The sequence below is a fragment of the Lycorma delicatula genome, chromosome 1, assembly GCF_047948215.1.
Source record: "Lycorma delicatula isolate Av1 chromosome 1, ASM4794821v1, whole genome shotgun sequence".
In the NCBI taxonomy this organism is placed as follows: domain Eukaryota; kingdom Metazoa; phylum Arthropoda; class Insecta; order Hemiptera; family Fulgoridae; genus Lycorma; species Lycorma delicatula.
In genome coordinates, this window is record NC_134455.1 from 395998240 (window position 1) to 396012247 (window position 14008).

Sequence of the window (14008 nt, forward strand, 5' to 3'; positions counted from 1 at the left end):
ACAGCCTATTTTGATGACAAATTGCCTGTACTATTCTGTTAAAGCAGAAGGAGAATGCCCTATCCTACATCTATCTATCTATCTACTTCTTTGAAACGTTCTGTATAAGCTGATGGAAATGAAAAATGAATCACAAATTGGTGTGAGATATCTTAAAAAGAACTCTTATTACACCAAAACATAGTGTATTCAGATGCGACACAACATCCACCAAATCATTATAGAAGCAACTGTATAGAATGCTAATATTTTGATGATGCTATCTTCTTTGATTCCCAAGTATACCAGTTTGGTACACTTGGTAGAGATTAATATTGAAAAATGGAAGCAGTAAAACGTGGATGGCAATATGCTATACCTATAAAAAAATGACTTTTGATTATTACATTTATATCCATCTTTTGTTAATTCATTACAACTTGTATTCACCTTATACAGCTCTGTATCATATTTTAGTTTGTTTATTGCAGTATTTAAAAGAAAATATTCCTTAATTTATTCCCGTACCAGTTTTCTAAAAATATGTTAAAATTTAATTGTATTTGTTTTATGAAGTGACTTTTTGTTCGGTTGTGACATTTAGGTTCTATTAATACATATCTGGTTATTGCTATAAAAAAATGTTGAAATTTTATAAAATATTTAGTTGATAAATGATAGGAATTTCATTTGTTATGAATAATGATGTTTTCAATTTTTGTAATGAAAGGAAAATTTATTTTGCAGCGTGAAGAGAATTTTATCATCGTTTATTATTAAGGTATACAATATTGTATGTAATTGTACCTCTTGTGTTTAACTTAACAAAGTATTTGACAGAAGTACTTGTTAATACTACAGCTGAATTTATTTTGTACCCTGTTTCACTAAGTTTAAATTGTGAAAATTCCTTTAAATTTCTTAAGAGTTGAAATCTTGTTTAAGTAGTAATTGGAAATCATGAATATATTTAAAGTAGTGTTATTGTATTAACACATTTAACTGTTTTTTTGTTTTTGTTTTTTGTTTTGTTTTGTTGTTAGATGATAAAGGGTGAGTTCCATGTTGTGGAATACGTCGGCTGGGATAACAACTTTACAGAGATTGTTTCGAGTGAATGGCTCAGGCAGAAGAACACCAACCCTCCTATTGATAATAATACGTTCATAAAGTTTGAAATTGATGTGCCAGAAGAATGCAGGGAATAGTACGTAAACAGTTTTTAATGTTTATCTAAAAAAATTGCTAACTAGAATTTATGGTAAAGTTACACTGTTCAAACATTAACATTCTTAATCGATTGATAATTGTAATATTCCTTAAAAATCTGGAATATTGATGGAAAGTCCACTTACCTGTTTGTATAGTTTTTTATCTTGTGTTTTTAAAATCTTTGTTTTGATTGACCACATGTGCACGCATGCGTGCACACTTTTTTTTAGTGTTTGAATATTATTTTTCCATATTATTTGTTAGTTATTTGGGCTAATTTATCCTGTATAAATAATGGCTTTAATATATATAACCTAACTGTGTATGTTGATTTAAATTGCATTTCTTAGATAAAGATTGTATACATAATGATTATGTAGCTTAACGCGCCATGCATCAAAAATCATAACTAGAATTCTGTACAGAAGAATTAAGAGGAGAGTGGAAGAAGTGTTAGGAGAAGAACGATTTGGTTTCAGGAAAAGCATAGAGACAAAGAAAGTAATTTTAGGCCTCAGATTAATAGTAGAAGGAAGATTAAAGAAAAACAAACCGACATACTTGGCGTTTATAGACCTAGAAAAGGCATTCGATAACGTAGACTGGAATAAAATGTTCAGCATTTTAAAAAAATTAGGGTTCAAATACAGAGATAGAAGAACAATTGCTAACATGTACAGGAACCAAACAGCAACAGTAACAATTGAAGAACATAAGAAAGAAGCCGTAATAAGAAAGGGAGTCCGACAAGGATGTTCCCTAGCCCTGTTACTTTTTAATATTTACATAGAACTAGCAGTTAATGATGTTAACAATTTAGATCTGGAGTAACAGTACAAGGTGAAAAGATGCTACGATTTGCTGATGATACAGTAATTCTAGCTGAGAATAAAAAGGATTTAGAAGGAACAATGAACAGCATGGATGAAGTCCTATGCAAGAACTACTGCATGGAAATAAACAAGAACAAAACAAAAGTAATGAAATGTAGTAGAAATAACGAAGATGGACCATTGAATATAAAAATAGGAAGAGAAAAGATTATGGAGGTAGAAGAATTTTGTTATTTGGGAAGTAGAATTACTAATGATGGACAAAGCAGGAGAGATAGAAAATGCCAAATAGCACAGGCGAAATGAGCCTTCAGTCAGAAATATGATTTGTTTACATGAAAAATTAATTTAAACATCAGGAAAAGATTTTTGAAAGTATATGTTTGGAGCATAGCTTTATGTGGAAGTGAAACTTGGACGATCGGAGTACCTGAAAAGAAAAGATTAGAAGCTTTTGAAAAGTGGTGCTATAGGAGAATGTTAAAAATCAAATGGGTGGATAAAGTAACAAATGAAGAGGTGTTGCAGCAAATGGATGTAGAAAGAAGCATTTGGAAAAATATAGTTATAAGAGGAGACAGACTTATATGTCATGTATTAAGGCATCCTGGAATAGTCGCTTTAATATTGGAGGGGCAGGTAAAAGGAAAACATTTTGCAGTATGACGTATGTAAAACAAATTGTTAGGGATGTAGGATGTAGGGGGTATACCGGAAACAACTAGCACTAGATAGGGAATCTTGGAGAGCTGCATCAAACCAGTCAAATGACTGAAGACAAAAAAAACATAATGAGTAAAAATAGTAAAATTTAAATGGCAGGAGAGGATGATTTGTGTATGTAATAAGAAAAATTACTTAATTTTGCCACAGTGGATATTTGTGTTTGTAACTCCAGAAATATTAATGTGGGGGAATAAAATCGCTGTTTGTATTATATGTAATAATTTAAAACTACCTTAAAATGAGTTTAGTTAAGTGAAATTTTAATATTTTAGTGAAAATGATTTTTGGAAATTTACTTGTCTTAATGATAATATATGTTCAAATCTGAAGGGATTTTTTTTTTTTAATTTAGGGAGTTTTCTATTTAGAGAGGTAAAATAATGAAATTCAAATATTGTATAGAAAAATTTCACAATTTTATAAAAATGTATGTTAATAAATGTAATATTCTACAGTATTAACTTATGTTGGAAAAGAAAAAAAATGTGTATAGTATTACGTAAAAATTAAAAAAAAAAATGAAATAACAATACAATACTTTTTAATTATATCTTCAAAAAAGAAACACTAATACTTTCACTGCTAACTTTATAGAACGCAATACCATGTCTTTTTTGGAATTTTTCTTGCTATCTATTACTCGCTTTAAATTCTTTATGCCCCAACACCTCTGCAAACATTGTGCTTTTTTTACGATTGGACCCCCTAAACTGACAGTATTATCTCTACATTGTTTGAAGTATTTTATCATGCATTCATCAATATTGGTGAATTCTACCTCTCTTATTCTTTTGCGGTCCACATTCGAAGAATATTCTTATGAAAGGATCGAATTTCCATTTTTTTAAATCGCCAATAAAGTGCTTCACGGATTTCCAAATTCCTGAGCGAATTTATAATCTTGATTTTATCACAAACAGATAATCGCTTCATGTTTTCACTTTACGGTTATTATAAAATGCAGCTATTAAAAATGTACAGTAGGCCTACATATAAGTAAACAAACATAATGTACTACAGTAGGCCTATGCAAATTTAAACAAAAATGAGAGAGAAGACACAAAAACGTGCGAACTGAATCGTAGATTTTAAAATAAAATAAAACATGAATTCCGTGAGAAAAACTAGTGCACTATGTAAATGTAAATTGTAAAACACAATTAGTAACGATAATTTTAATATTAATTATGTAAAATCAAAACTCTAACTGCAGTAAAATCTGACTCATTATGTTATGCATGGTCTACTGTAAGGTATATGACCAGATATTATTCTTCGTACAGTGGCACTGTGCACAAAGTTTTGTTATAGATTACACTGGCGACGCAACAGAAATAAACGAAGATGAAAGTTGATTAATATTAGGCATACAGTATTGGATAAATTCACAGTATTCTTCCTTTTCACAGTCCACATTAACAACCGTTAAACATTATTAAACTGAATTTACTGCTATCTATGCTTCTTTGGAAATTGTGTACAGTATGTAAATTCTTTATTGAAAATGTTTTCATTATTTCAAAGAAATAATATGAATATAAAGTCCTCAAATGTTTGAATAAAAGAGGTGATTTAAAGAGGATTTTTCAAGGGTACAAAATAAATATTCGATTTAGGGAGGTTTGACTGTATTAGAAGGATAGTAAAAAATAAGGACATTTCTTGGGTTAATTGACTTGAAACATTGATATAATTTTTGTATTTCACTATAATATGGAAGACTATAAGGTTATTTGTAAATAATTTTTTTTTTTAATGTACAGATTAGGAGTTATTATTTATCAATTTAATTTTGCTTATTACAAGAAATATTCTGATAATTTTCTTGATTGTTACTAGTCCCTTTTAAGAACGTATTAAGAATCAAATTTAATAACAAAACACATGAAAATGCAATTGTTGATTAGAAAATAAATCTATTCCAAGACAAAAAAAAATAAATAAATGAAATGTTCGTGAAGAAATTCCTGAAGCCAGGCACAGAAACCCTCCAAACAAAATAAATTGGAACAAGAAAGTCATGCCCAAATTGTCTGTATTAAAAAAAATAGAATGACAATTAAGCTTCTAAAAAGTGAAATGCCTCCAACTGTTAACGAATATTCAAAATAAATATGTCAGCATGTTAAAACAATTATAATTTCATTAATTTGTTTCTTTTTTATTAAATTAATTTTTTGTCGATATTTTATTCGCATTAAAATTCTGAAAAGTATAATTAACTTTACCGTATATTTATTGCATAACATTACAATTAAATATGTAAAATATATTTTTTCTTGCAGATTTTACACTTGACATTAGTTGATTTATTTTATTTTATTGTATTTTGTAAATTGATTAGCTAGTCTAGTCTAAAAAATATATATGTTGTTGCAATATGCTTGTTTGTAAATACATAATTTTTTTTTAATTTTGTTAATTACAATGTAATAATTAAAATATAATTGTACTATCCATAAAACTGGAATTTAAGATTCAAATCTTTGAAATAAATTCAACATTAAAAAAGAAACCGACTATATTTTTATAAAGACAGAACAGATTTTGTAACAGAGGAATATTTTATTCATACTAGTTGGCAAAATGAATTTTTACTATTAGTTTAGGTTAATATAGCATTTTTTTGTCTGTTTTATTAGGACTTAAAATAAAATCAGTTACTTTAAAAAGTCGCCAGGATTTAGCACTTTTGTTTAATTTTAGTTCATTCTTTTAGAGAAATATTTTAGTAATGAAATGAAATTCTGTATCTCAACCAAAAACTGATAAAACCACCCCGTATGTAATAAGTGGTGTATCTAATGTAGCTGACTTTGTTAGAATGCAAACATCGTATATTGCAAAAATAATTTAGAGATTTTAGAAGTATGTGTATTAATGATAAAAAATGGATATATTTGAAAAATATTACATTTATAAATTAAGATTGTCATTCCAATATTATATTTTTTATGCAAAATTGCCATATATACTTTCATAATACAAATCAAGATTATTAAAACTGATCACAACCTAAAATAAAATAACAAATTTTTAAAGGGATTTTTGTAATATCATTATAGAAATAAATACAAACTAAAGATGTAGGATGCTGTGAAAATCAATTCTTGGAATTAATATGTTATTTAACTTATTAAATTAATATGTTATTAACTTACCTAATAATGTGCTTTGGTGGGCTAAATTTTATTAACACGTCTTAATGAGTTCCTCAAATTAAAAATATATATATATTGTTTCATTTTAATTATCTCATGTAATTTTCTCATTAACTACCCACAATATAAAAAATTACTTAACAGTAACTCAGGTTGGAGGGGGACACCTCATGGTGACCTTTGGATATGATCTTGTCCTTATTTTAAGGTTAAAACAATTTTTCTAAATGGAATGACATATTTTTGACTCTACCAATGAAGAGAGCAGACAATTTTGTATTGGAAGCATGTGCTCACACATGATATATGGTCACATACGATATCTACAGTACAGAAATATGTATTTTGATGTTTAACTGAAATAATTAAACGATAATTATACATTAAAAAAGTTGAAAATGTTGAGAAACTCAAAACTTATAAGTAGATTTTTCTTTCCAACCATGTGTGACCAAAGATAAACTGGATTTTGAGTTATTTTTATGTTAACTGTGGTGCTAATTTTTTTCTGATTAAATTTACTTTTGGCTAAAACAAATCTAAATATAATATAGATATAATCTAGACATTAATGAAGACATTGTATCATTACTGATATTCCTTGTAAAACGTTTAAAAATAAATTCTGTTTTTAATGAAACCTTTATTAAACGTTGTAACGTAGAAAATTAAAGGATGTTTTATGGCAGTTGATTGATTTCTGGATATGCCAGGAAATATATTTAAATAAAAACTCATTCAGTATATTTATGCTAAATTATCTTATACGTAAGATAAGTTCGTCATATTGTAATGTTAAGAAACACATACAACCAACCTGTTTTTTTATCAATCATATTAGGTACTTCCTTTTCACAGTAACTGGAACAGGTATCCTCCTATAAATAGCAAAGAATTATTGTATATTAATGCGTTTTATTAATACTTTCTTTCTAGACTTATTGGAGAAAAAAGATCTTTTCATTGATGTTTTTTCCTTAAATAACATATTTTATTTAATTTTACATTGTTTTAGTGTTTTTCTTCATACGGTCTTGTAGATAAGGAAACAATGTAGCTCTCTCTTCTAAAAGTTATTTTAAAGAAACGGAACAAATTAACTGTTTTCAGCTCCCAAAGTATTAAGATCTACAGGTTGTTGTCCCATTTAAAATGCAACCTCCACCAATCAGCCTTCTATAATATTTGAAATGACTGCCCAACTCCCTTATGTTTCACCGTAATGGACTCGTCCAACAAGTAAACATTGTGCCGATGCAGTAGACTGCTACCGATAGCTATTACAAAGCGATCATAAAGCTCGCTGCATTGTTAGATGGAAGATGATGGTGTTTTCACACAAGACAGACGTATTTTTATTCTTGAGTCGTAATTAAGCAGATGATCAGTGGTTGCATTGCAAGAATGTTTCTGTTGTAAGTATCGTGACAAACCAGCACCTAATAATACATCAGTTTTGAGGTTATTGGCTAACTTTAGAGAGAAGTTCTGTTAAGAAGGAACACGAAAGATCAATGACACTGTTGAATGCAGACATGGTCATCAAAATCAAAACCCAAATAACTGTTTCATCAAAAAAATCAGTTCGATGCTTGTCAGCTGAAATTAATTTACCAAAATAAACCTTTTATTGGTTAACAAAGAATTTAAACTTATGACCATGGCGAATTCAAACAGTTCTTCGACTTCTTGATCCAGACAAAGAGGAATGGCTAGAATATTGTCATCGGTTTCATTGATTCTTGCATGAACTCATGTTGTGGACATAATTTTTTTCTCAGACGAGGCGTAGTTTCACTTGGATGGCTACATAAACAGCCCTAACAGTAGGATTTGGAATGTTGAAAATCTCCATGCATATTATAAAAAACAATTGCACCTGCAGAAGATGGGGTGCGGTGTGCGATATTACAAGAAAAATTATTGATCCTCTTTTCTTTGAGTATACCATTACTGCAGAACGATATCAGAATATTTTATTGCAATTCATTGCACTCTTCTAAGAGGAAGTCGATACTGTTGGTTCCAACATGACGGTGCAACATCACACTCTATGCACATTGAACTTCTGATTTCATTAACAAATTCTTTGATGATCACGTTATTGGTCGTGGCTTATGGCCACCAAGATCTCCAGGTTCGATTGTGCCATATATTTTTTCTTTGTGGTTACCTTAAAGAAAAAGTCTACAGCAACATATCACAACACTTGAATAACTGAAAGTCATTATCAAACAAGCTGTTTTAAATATCAGCTCACAAACTCTGAAAACAGTGACAAGAAACACAGTGGTGAGGGTGGAAGCATGTATATATGAAGATGGCGGCCACTTCCAGCATTTACTCTTGAATTTAAGGTATTGGAAAGTTTGGAAATAAAATATTTAATTTAATAACTCACAAATAATTTTTTAATTTAAATATACCTCCTGACATAAATGGGTAGCATTTTATATGGGACACTCTCTGTACTTTTACCATTGACTTAATTCTTAAAAATGTTATACAAGCATGTTTTTAAGTCGATGTAAATAATTCTGATTTGTCAAATTAGAAACAAGTTATTGGTATGTTTTGGGTGTAAAGTAGATGTGCTAGTTTTTGTAGACATTGTAAAAAATCCTTGTTTTGAGTTAATGGTTTAATTTTTCTCTTTTCATTTTAAATAAATCAAATTTTTATCGTATAAAATATGGATGAACAGAATTTTGTTATATATATTTTTTTTGTTTATAACCCACTAGCAACAAAATATTTTGTTAACGCTTAAATAATTTGGGTAAAGTATCATTAATGAGTAAGATTTAAAAATCTTTAAAATGTAGTTTGCATCGGTTGCTTATTATAAATTGCTTTCAGTGCTGCCAAGGATGGTGCTCATAAGGAATTCCAGAAGACTATATCGGCATGCATTTGCCGTTATGTACCTGAAAGAGGTGTGCTCAGTATTATTTCAAGGTCCGAGTCTTCTAGAAAACGCTCGTCCATGATCCAAGAAATGCACTTCCGCAACTTAGTTCAAAAGGTCATGTTGATGAAGCGGACTGAGGAGGCTGCTCGTCAGTTGGAATCTACTAAGCTGCAGAACATGGGAGGGTAAGATAATAATATTAATCTGTTATTTATACTTAATTTGTATTATTCCTAGAGTGTCTTCTGTGAGGCTTAGAAATTGGAATTTTAGCTTTGAAGGCTCTCAGTCTGAAAGTAATCGTACTTTTTAACCGTTATAAATAAATGCAATTTGATTTGGTTTGGTAATGTTTGCTTTTTTGCATACTTATAGGATCTTAACTTCTGTTAGTAGTAAGAGGGAGTTGTAGGATACTTTCTGGCTTTTAGATCTTCCAGTAACTTTTGGTAGGCTGAATATCATGATCAATAAGGTAATCATGGTACTGAATCAGCTTGTACCTTGGTAGTTGTAAAAGGTAGTATTAATGTACTGTTTGTGACAAGATGAAAAAAAAAATCTTTTAATTATATAATTACTGCTAGAGGAACTGAAGCAGAACCTGTAATTAAAACACAATTTCCTTAACTATGACAAGAAGACATCTGTACTCCTGCATGACAGATTTACTTTACCCTGCTTCACTTTGTTCTAGAATGTGTGCGTATGCTAGTTATAGATCATACGTGAAAACCCCTGTTTACTGGTATGTTTTTGGAATTTTTATTTGCATCATTAAACTGCTACACTGTTTTTCTCATATTCATATTAGTTTTGTTGCGGGCTTCTCTGTTCGAGGTTGTTACGGTCTAAGCTTTAATGATGTGTCTGAAATATTGTTTATACTTAGGACTTGTTTATACACTTTAGGGCGTTTGAGCTCAAGGGGGACAGACTTAACCATCCTGTATACTCCATATGGTCTATGTTTTAATGGTAGTGTAATAGTGGTTTATGAGATACAAATGATTATTTGATGTTAGAGCAAGGATATATTTTGCTAATTTTTAAAAAGTTTTTCCTTAAATGTTGTCAGTGAAATATTAATGGTTTAATAAATATTGTATAATAAAATTAAAATTTTAAAAAGTGTGTTTGAATTTTTATAAAAAATAATTGTACATATTGCTATGAAAAACTAATTCCTGTTAATTTTTTGTGTTTTTATACTATTTTGTAAGTACAAAGTACAAAGTAAGTACTTTATTAAACTAAGTAAGTTTGTTGACATATCATGTAAACTTCTAATACTGAAAGTTGTTTTTTTAAATGTATTTTTTCATGAACGGGGGTTTGTTCTTCTTTTTGAGGAATGGAATAATTAGGTTTCAATTTTAATTTTATTGATTATGTTAAAAAAAATAAAGTAATTGTTACTGAGCTTTTGAAATACAAGTCTGTAGAATTTATACTTTTTATTATAGCAGTGAGTAATTATATGATAATGAAACAACTATATGGTGATCCGTGTTTATCGCATTCATAAAATACTGTAATGAAATAAATACAGTCAGTTTAAGAAACAAATAATGAAAACTATTGAAGAAAGAAATTCTAAATCATTTTTATTTAGTTTTAATGTCCTCAGAATAAATGGGTAAGAAGCTTTTCTTTATTTATTTATTTTTTGATGATTTTGAGGTCACCGACCACTTAAGTCAACTGGTTTGTCTTTTCTTTTTCTTTTTTTCTTGATTGCTTCCCAATACTTCTTCAATCTGTAAGATCTTGCTGTTTTTAGTTCTTCTGGACAAACCCTCGTTGTTTTCTTTTCTTTAGTTTTAAATTTGTCATAATTTTCTATAAAAAAAAAAAAACAATGGTTCAAAGTATATGAAAGTAAACTTAAACAACAATAATATTAAAATCATATTTGTTAAAATCATATTCAAAATCAGTTTTGTTTAAATCTTATATTGTGATTTTTAGTTCTTGCATATCTTGTTTAATTTCGGTGTTTTGGAAATTTTCCAGTATTTCTTGACCAGTGTCCTGATGAGCCTGTTCGGTTCTGTTCTTATTATGTGTCCAAAGAAGGAGATTTTTTCCTAAAGTAGTCCAGAGCTGGTTCTACATCTTTATGTACTCTTGGTTTGATATGAGTCTGCATTCTCTCCCATCATTTATTTATCCATGTTCTTAGAATTCTTTCTGTTCTTTGCATTTCTGCTGAGTAGGAAATGTTGGATTTTAGTTTGAAGAGTGTCTTGCTTCCATATGATATTATAGGTCTGATCACAGTTTTGTAATATCAGAGTTTGGTATCTATTGAAATGCATCTTTTGTTATATGTTGTTTTGATGGTATTTTGTGCATAATTGAGCTCTTGTGTTCTTTCTTTCCAGTTTATTTTTTCTTATAGTTCACGTGTGATATTTTCTCCTAAGTATTTAAACCATTCAACTAGTTCGACTTTGTGTCCGTTTATGATGACGGGGTTCAATATCAAGAGATATATGGCCATTATTCTAGTCTTTTCATATGATATTCTTAGGCGTATTTTTCCTGCTAGTTCTTTCAATGAAGTTACTTGGATTCTAGCTTCTGCATGTTATTAGCTAGAAACGCTAGGTCACCTGCAAATCCTAGACAGTTTACATGTTTCCTTGCTTCAGTTGTTACATGCGGTGGGTTTTTTGTACCACTCTCTCATTACATATTCTAGGGCACAGTTGAAGAGCAGTGGGGATAGTCCATCTCCTTGTCTTAAACCTGTTTTGATTAGGAATGGTTTTGTTATTTCTCCTCAGAATTTTATTTTGGAGTATGTCATTTAATGTTAGTTCTGTCATTTTTACTAGTTCGGGTGTAATCCTAGGTTTTTTAGTATTTTCAGCATTGATGGTTATGAATACTTTCATAGGCTTTTTGGAAATCTATGAATGATATTACTAGTTGTCTTGGTTTAATTTTGTGTACATCCGTTATTGATTTTAGAGTGATTATTTGTTCAGGACACCGACTCCACGGTCTAAATCCCCCCCCCCCCCTGATATTCTTCCAGTTCATTTTCGAGTCGATATTTTATTCAGTATTATTCTTGAGAGTATTTTATATGTGCAATCTAATAGTGAAATTCCTCTAGTTTTCAGGGTTGGTTTAAAGTAGTTAACCATGTTTAATCTGTAACACAAGTAAAAAGGAATATTGAGACAATGAACATTTATTATTGGCAGTCTCTTACAGCCCACTAGTCCCTCAATAGACTAAAGTGCTTATTTCATACATCTAGTTCAGGCAGTACTTGTTTGTGATGGTGGTGGTAGGCTTGATTGAGCAACAAATTTTAAGTGAAACAAACATTTATTTCTAAATGGCATCAAAATTGTTTTTTATTCAGAATCAAACATCAGATCTAAAGAGGGCAGAATTAATAGTATGAAGTTCATCAGTGACTTGCTGTGTTCTACTTGTTAATAAAATGTTTTTTACCTGTATTAAATTTAAGGAGATTTTACACAAATTAGTTGTATAGAAAACCACCTTGAGTTTAATGATCAGCACTGTGATTTGAGTTCATCAGTTGCATTTACTCTGAGGTATTATTTTCCATTTCTTAGAATGCAGACTCTTCTTTGGGGTTTTAAAAATGGTATTTTTTTATGTTTTATTAATGTACGTCGGTTAGCAATGTATTAATTAAAAACATTTCATGTGCTCTGGTAGATTTGTAGAGATTTTAAAGGGGTAGGAAGTTTAGGTGCATGTAGCGGTTAAATAAAGTTTGTTTTGTATGTAGTTAATGCTGTAGAGTAGCAATCAGAAGAGTTGTTAACACAGAACCAATCGGTAGAGAATTGTCTTGTGCTCACCTAGTTTCGTGTGTAGCATTTGTCTGTTAATATTTCTGCCATCGAATGGAAGGATTTATGAAGTTTTTATTTTTTCTGTTATATAATTTTATCCGGATATTATTTTTGTTTCTTTTTAATACTTCATTTACATTGTTAAAATTAGAGTACATAAGTGCTTAATTTAAGTATTGTTTTTACACTTATGTTTTCATATGTTTTATAACATTACAATTATTAGCGTAGAATGCATTTACTTTAAAATTAAAAGATTATCCTTTTATTTTTCAATATGCCTCATGAAAATTAGTTTTTATTTTACACTAGCAGACCTGGCAATGCTTCACTATTGCTAGATTTGAGAGTGTGTGTGTATATATTAGATTAAATGAACACAATTGAAAGTTTGAAAAAACATTAAAACCTAAACATTATGGAACTTCATAAAATTTAACCTTTCACTTTTCCCTATTTTTCCTTTCCCTTTCACCCCTTCTCTCTTTTCCTTTGTTTCTCCTTTCTCCATATCTCCCTTTTTCCCCGTGCATAAATCAGTCCAGTAGTTTTTAGTCTCTAACGGACACTCATACAAACATTGCCTGTTCTATTTATATATAGAAGATGAAAGTCTGTTTGTATATTTGTTTATTTCATAAATTTCTCTACACCAGCACCATCTAACGGTTATAGTTTTTGCAAGCAAAAAATATTTCTTTTCATGTAACTAATATATATTCTTAATGTGAGCCAGATTGGACCATAAATGCATTATTTCCAAATATCTCGACCTCAGCACCTCCTAGTGGGTCCATATTAATACAGGAACCTTCACAGGCATACACACAACAACTCGCCAAAGTTTCATTGCGATCGGCTGAATGGTATAGGAACGCATAAGGGACAAACAAAAACATTCATTTTTTTATATATATAAGATTAAACCTTGTTCTATTCTGCATTGTTCTTGAAATTTTTAATTTATTTGAAACCTAGTAGAAATTGCAATAGAATATGAAAAAAAGATGGTGTTTTCACCTGTTTTTGCTGTTTTTATGTTCTAAAACGCTTTTTTAAATAGATTATTTAAAGTATTAAGCAGATTTATGAGCAGAGCAGTTTAATCTGTCTGTATAAAGTAATAGTACTTTCATTCATATAAATGCTGAATAAAATGTAAGCATTGCAGTAGTTAGTAGAGCACTTTTATTTTGGTGCACTGCATTCTTCTCTTCTCTCTAATAAATAGTTGAAGATACCTATAGTTTTAATTGAAATTCTTCCCTGCTTCACAAACCCTTTGTTCTTCACATTTTGAATTGCAATAAGGATAATCTATGTATTGCTAAGACAGGG

The 14008-nt window shown here is 29.7% G+C and overlaps 1 protein-coding gene across 6 annotated transcripts in view; it reads left to right on the forward strand.

Moving 5' to 3' along the window:
* Positions 1-14008, forward strand: part of Fmr1 (synaptic functional regulator FMR1) — a 95086-nt gene that overhangs the window by 31841 nt on the left and 49237 nt on the right. For all 6 annotated transcript variants that reach the window (XM_075353883.1, XM_075353884.1, XM_075353880.1 and 3 more), the window contains exons 4-5: positions 1023-1186; positions 8771-9007. In XM_075353883.1, coding sequence (XP_075209998.1) covers positions 1023-1186; positions 8771-9007 — 401 coding nt within the window. The remainder of the gene's footprint in view (positions 1-1022; positions 1187-8770; positions 9008-14008) is intronic.